Source organism: Myotis lucifugus, unplaced genomic scaffold (genome assembly GCF_000147115.1).
Source record: "Myotis lucifugus unplaced genomic scaffold, Myoluc2.0 scaffold_110, whole genome shotgun sequence".
In the NCBI taxonomy this organism is placed as follows: Eukaryota; Metazoa; Chordata; class Mammalia; order Chiroptera; family Vespertilionidae; genus Myotis; species Myotis lucifugus.
The window spans coordinates 3218974-3225517 of record NW_005871158.1 but is presented as its reverse complement, the minus strand read 5'-3'; the positions used below and the strand labels follow the sequence as shown (position 1 = coordinate 3225517).

The window sequence follows — 6544 nt, the reverse complement described above, 5'->3', positions numbered from 1 at the left end:
CCTCTCCATCGCCCTGCCTGAGTGTGACAGTGGCGGCCCCCATACGCCCCTGATCAGCCCTGCTCTGTGGGTGATAGAGGGTGGCGCCCCAACCCCCCTCCACGGGCCTTGCTCTGTGTGTGACAGGGTAGAGCCATAACCTCCCCATTGGCCCTGCCCTGAGTGTGACAGGGTGCAGCGCCCAACCCCCTGATCTGCCCTGCTCTGTGGGTGATAGAGGGTGGCGCCCCAACCCCCCTCCACGGGCCTTGCTCTGTGTGTGACAGGGTAGAGCCATAACCTCCCCATTGGCCCTGCCCTGAGTGTGACAGGGTGCAGCGCCCCAACCCCCTGATCTGCCCTGCTCTGTGTGTGACAGGGGGCGGTGCCCCAGCTCCCCTATCGGCCCTACTCTGTGAGTGACAGGGGGGAGCTCCTCAACCCCCTGATCGGCCCTGCTCTGTGCGTGACAGTGGGGAGCTCCCCAACCCCCTGATCGACCCTGCTCTGTGTGTGACAGGGTACGGAGCCCCAACCCCCCTGATGGGCCCTGCTCTGTGAGTGACTTGGGGCAGCGCCCCAACCCCCTGATCGGCCCTGCTCTATGGGTGACAGGGGGTGGCGCCGCAACCTCCCCATCGACCCTGCCTTGAGTGTGACAGGGGGCGGTGCCCCAACCCCCCAATCGGCCCTACCCTGAGCGTGACTGAGGGTGCATCGCAACCTCCCGATCCGCCCTGCTCTGTGCATGACGGGGGCGGCGCCCCAACTCCCCAATCGGCCCTGCTCTGAGCCTGACCAGGGGCTGCACTTAGGGATTGGGCCTGCCCTCTGCCACCCGGGAGCAGGCCTAAGCCAGCAGGTCGTTATCTCCCGAGGGGTCCCAGACTGCGAGAGGGCACAGGCCGGGCTGGGGGACCCCCCCCCCTGAGTGCACAAATTTTTGTGCACCCGGCCTCTAGTCTATATATATAAAAGCCTAAGTGACCAGATGACCATTGGACTGTCTGGCCAGTAGCTATGATGCACACTGACCACCAGGGGGCAGATGCTCAACGCAGGAGCTGCCAAGCTGCAGTTCTCGGGTGATGTACCTGGAACCAGAGAGGAGGGAGCCCGATTCCAGGGTGCGTTACCCGAGAACTGCCCTCTTGTAATCTGGGACCCCTTGGGGGATGTCACAGAGCCAGTTTTGGCCCAATCCCCACAGGCCAGGCTGAGGGACTCCACCGGTGCACAAATCTCTAGCCCATTGGCTCCCCACTTCGGGTCTGGCTCTCCACCGGGTCTCTAGCCCATTGCAGAGGTTGTGGGTCTGGTCCTTACAGAAACTTTTCCACTCGATTAGCTAAATGATGAGACGTGCAGGACCTACTGGCTGCAGCCCCGACATCTGGCGCCCATGCCGGCCCATCCGCTTAATATCCATTTCCAGTGGAGGCAGTGAATTTTACCCCTACTACTCTCAGCTGGGAAACTGGCTGCGGCTTCCCTCCTTCCTGATGGACAGTAGCGCCAGCGGGCAACCTCTGGGGAGGGAAGGTGGTGAAGGAACAGCTCAGGTGGGAAGAAGGAGGTTCCCACCGCCACAGGACTCCGCCTGGGTGGAAGGGGCTGGGCAGGAGGCTGACATTGAGCAAGGTCCTGCCCTAGGCTGATTAGATTCCAAGCTAAGTAAATCCTGTTTGCTAAATTGCATTTTGCAGCTAAATGCCCACAAGTCCTCAGTTACCACCAAATTTAGGGTAAAGTGAGATGAAAGAAGCGAGACAGATACAGAGAGAAAGTGACATAATATTGGGAGAAGAGAGGAGGGACCCTGATTCTGGGTGCATCACTCAAACCGCCCTCTCACAATATGGGACCCCTCGGGGGATGTCGGAGAGCCGGTTTCAGCCTGATCACAGGGACCCCACCAATGCACGAATCCATGCACTGGGCCTCTAGTATCTATATAAAGTAAACTCCATCAGTTTCTGATGGGAGAGGACTATAAGCTTTTTTTTTTGTTGTTAATCCTCACCTGAGGATGTTTTTTCATTGATTTTTTTTTAAGGAAAGACAGAAACATCAATGTGAGAGAAACACATCAATTGGTTGCCTCCTGCACTAATATTTTTGGTGTCATATTTAAGAAGACTTTACCTAACCCAAAATCATGAGGATTTACTCCTATATTTTCTTCTTTAATATGCTTGTTCTTGAACTTCATATAAGCAGAATCATATACTATGTACTCTCTTTCATCTGTCTTTCACTCAATCTAATGATTATAAGATTCATCCATATTAATGTATATATCAGCAGTTTGTTTCTTTTTATTGCTTAATATTTCAATGAATGAATATGTCACAATTTCATCATTTATTTTCTGGATATTTAGGTTGTTTCTGAGTTTTGGCTATTATGAATAAAACTTATATGGACTTTCAACTGCAAGTCTTTTTGTGGACATTTGTTTTCATTTCTCTTGCTGGGTCATATGAAAATGTACTTAAGTTTATAAAGAATTGCCAAAGTGGTTGAATTCTGACATCAAGTATATGAGTTATAATAGCTTCCATCCTGGGCAACACTTGGTGTGGTCATTCTAATGTGTCCATAGTGTGGTTTAACAATTGCATTTCCTGATGACTAAAGATGTTGAGCACTCAATTGCTTATTGGCCACTTGATTATCTTGTTTTGGAAATTGTCAGTTTAAGTCTTTAACTCATTTAAAAAATGTGTTGTTTGCCTTCTTATTGATTTTAAGAGTTCTGCATATATTCTGGATGCCATCTTTTGTCAGATATTTATGTTGAAAAAAATTTTTTCAGTCTGTGGTTTACCTTTTCATTTTCCTAACTAGAGGACCGGTACAATCCGGGACCCCTCGGTGGGATGTTGGAGAGCCAGTTTAGGCCCGATCTCTGCAGGCCAGGCCGAGGGACCCCACTGGTGCACGAATCCGTGCACTGGGCCTCTGGTATGAATATAAGATCTTTGGTTAATCTCTCCCCCTTCCCCCCCTCCCTCTGAGATTCATCAGTCTGTTCCATGTTTCCATGCCTGTGGTTTCTGCTCCTGCATTGAGTGTCTGCTCCATGGTGGTCAGTGTGTGTCATAGCTACCGGCTGGCCGGTCAGCTGGTCGGCAGTTGCTTAGGCTTTTATATATATAGTTGGTATCTTTTGAAGCACAGAGCATTTTAAGTTTGGATTTTTTATTCATTTTTTCTCTTATGGTTAGTATTTCCTTTTGTCCCATTAACAAATTTTGGCCACTCCAAGGTTGTGAAGACTTTTTCCTGTTTTCTTCAAGGACTTTTATAGTTTAGCTTTTATAATCAGCCCTATTGTCCATTTTTAAGTCATATTTGTATGTCGTGTGAGTTAATATCTTTAAATAATGTTATGTCTTTACTTGAAATATTTCATTTGTAAATATTTCTCACAATTTTGTATATGTTATTTCAGTTTCTTCTGAAGCTAAACTGCTTAACCCTTTTCTCCAACCCTATCCATGAATTTCACTTGGCATTTCTTGTCTATTCCAAAAGTTGCAATTTGGCAATGTGAGACCTTTCTGACTCTCTAAAAGCCTTCTGTTTAGGTACCTTTTCATTTATACTTCCATTGTATCTCATACTTATGTTTAGCTTAGGAAATATCATTATGTTCTTTTTAACTGAATGTCTCTATTGATGGTAGTGATACAGTTAATTATTTGACATATAACAAGCATTCGATGAATAATTAAGTGAAACAAAGAACTTAGGTAAGGGTTATTTTAGTAAAGTTTGTTTCTCTATTTCATTTGGTATTCTTAGGGTTTATAATCATATATAAAATTACATATGTATAATAATTTTTCCATAAGATATATTATGATCCATGGGGGAAAAGTATTTAAAGTCAAAATATCATCATTAATTATGGTTTTTTTAATAAAGAATATTTATGGCAATAGTTGACCCTTAATTTGACTGCTGTGTACATTTTTCTATTTCTAGCAATATTTGGGGCATTTTATTTAAATTACCTTTGCCACGAAAATGTATTATGTTATCCTACCTATGAATAAGGATAGTAGTTGCTCAATTTATATTATTGTTATTGAATAGGACATCTTGAATTTGAAGGTTTTCTAATATGGGGGTTTTCATTTTATTTCAATTCAGTCAGTATTTTATGTACTTTCACTGAGCTAAATGCTTTTAGGGATCTAAAGATGAGTAAGATATAAATCTGTCTCACAAAGGGTATTCCTGTAATCTGCTAAATAGTGTTTGAATCATGTTTTTTTTTTTTCTTTATTAGTTTTCAATATATCATAAGTTAGTATTGGGAGCATTTCAGAAACAGTGAGTGGTAGCCATGTTCAGTATACAAATAGATGTTTTGGGACCCTTATTTGAATGACATACAATTTACATCTTTATAATGATAGAGCCATATTTTCCAGTCTTTCTTTATAGTTGGTGTATATATGAAAGAGATAGTATGGGTTTGATGTTGTGATGAATCCTGGAATAGATCTCTAAACTTATCTCAACCCATCTTTCTACAGATAAGGAAGAAACACAGGGTTCTAAACTCAAAGGCCAACAGGACTTTCTGAATGGAGAGGTCTCAGTTTAACAGTGCAAGCCCACTGATAAGTAACAGCTTTTAGTTGGCCTGAGTTTTTAGGCGATTGAGTGGATAAAAGCTCCTGTTCACTATACCTTGTTGTTCCTGTGTAGGATTATGGGCCTAATTTTGCTCCATCTTATTTTTCAAGAGAATCCAGAATTATACATAAATACAAATGTATGTGTGTATAAAAATTAAATGAAGTCTTTCCAATTTTATTATTCAGGTTTTTTTTTATAACAAACTGCATGGTCCAAACAAAATACTTTTAGTTATTGATTAGTTATACATGGGTGAAGTAAATTGAAAAAAGAGAAGGGATTTGTTTAATTTATGTGATGTTTCCTTACTTTTTTTAGTACTGGACATATTGTAAACATGATAGGATTAGTTCTTCCATAGAATTTGTTATAGCTTTTCCAAGTATAGTTTCTTTTTTCCTGAAGCCCTCCCAACCATTTTTCTCACTAAATTTCTCCAAATTTGAATTTGAATTGGAGATGAAGGGACATTATGATGGGATTAATAGGACTAAAATATTTAACATAATTTACTATTTCAAAATTTGAAATTACTATGCTTAGATGAAAAATACAGCAGTAATTTTATAGATGGCAGCCAAATGTTATTGAAATAATACATATTTTAAAACTATGACTAAATTGCTGTAGTGAAACTCTAAAAGTACCATCATTACTTCATCTAGTATTACTGTGAAATTAGATCTTGAGCAATTTTTAATTATGTTTTAGATTGTTAGAGACGGACAGTAAGTCTTTGAAATCTGTAAATGGGTCAAGAAGAAACAGTGGCTCCTCCCTTGTATCAAGTTCATCAGCCTCTAGCAACCTCAGCCACCTTGAAGAAGATTCTTGGATACTTTGGGGAAGACTTGTTAATGAATGGGAAGATGTGCACAAAAAGAAGGAAAAACACATTAAGGTATTTATATTCTTTGTTGAAGTTCTTTCTCTTATCCCAAAGGGAATCAGGCGTAGATTGATAGAGGATTAAAATTCAGATTCAACTACTTTCCAAGTACTGTAATAAAGAAGTGTCCTTTATATATTTTCATTTATTTGTCCCCATAGAAGTTTTGATTTGTAAATATCAGTTGTTATAGAAGTCTCCTAATTGTAGAAATATATAGGTGAAAATTATTTTAGAGATAAAATTCTATTGTTTTATAGATTCAGAAATGAAGTTGTGACATCCTTGCATTTTCAGTATGTAACCTTTTTTTTTTTTTTTGGTCTGATAACAGCCCTTTATAAGATGATGGTTATTGTACTGCCCTCACAGCTCTGCAGATTATTGAGTCCTTAGTACCTTTAGAGATCATACTTTGAGTGAGATTATAAGAATTTATAACATTATAGCCCTTCCTTCACCAGCCAGAACAGGATACACCCAAGGGCCAAATCTTAGTATTGGTTAAAAGGTTCCCAAGTCTTATTATAAAACTAGCTTTGTGAATTATAAACTTGGTAAAGGTCTCCCACTCTATTTCAACCCCCAATAAGTCTTCTTTGGTTTTCAAGGTAGGAGACTTAAGTAATTCATTTTAAAATTTTACTTTTATTTTTAGGAACTTGTTCGTAAAGGGATACCTCACCATTTTAGAGCAATAGTTTGGCAACTTTTATGCAGTGCACAGAGTATGCCAATCAAGGATCAATATGCAGAACTCTTGAAAATGACTTCACCTTGTGAAAAATTGATCCGAAGGGACATTGCTAGAACTTATCCCGAACACAATTTTTTTAAGGAAAAAGATAGCTTTGGACAGGAGGTTTTATTTAATGTAATGAAGGTAAGTTCTATTTATTTTTCGAAATGAAGTGAATTCTCAGAAAGTTGAAAGTATTCATTTCCCACAATGAAGCATGAACTCTCACCCCGATAATCAGTTGCTTTGGCAATAAATTTGGCTTTAGCATAATTTTTGCT

At 40.8% G+C, this 6544-nt stretch overlaps 1 protein-coding gene across 11 annotated transcripts in view; it reads left to right on the top strand.

Annotated features, from left to right (window-relative positions):
• Positions 1-6544, top strand: part of EVI5 (ecotropic viral integration site 5) — a 149001-nt gene that overhangs the window by 8108 nt on the left and 134349 nt on the right. For all 11 annotated transcript variants that reach the window (XM_023757659.1, XM_023757655.1, XM_023757656.1 and 8 more), the window contains 2 exons: positions 5347-5536; positions 6183-6407. In XM_023757659.1, coding sequence (XP_023613427.1) covers positions 5347-5536; positions 6183-6407 — 415 coding nt within the window. The remainder of the gene's footprint in view (positions 1-5346; positions 5537-6182; positions 6408-6544) is intronic.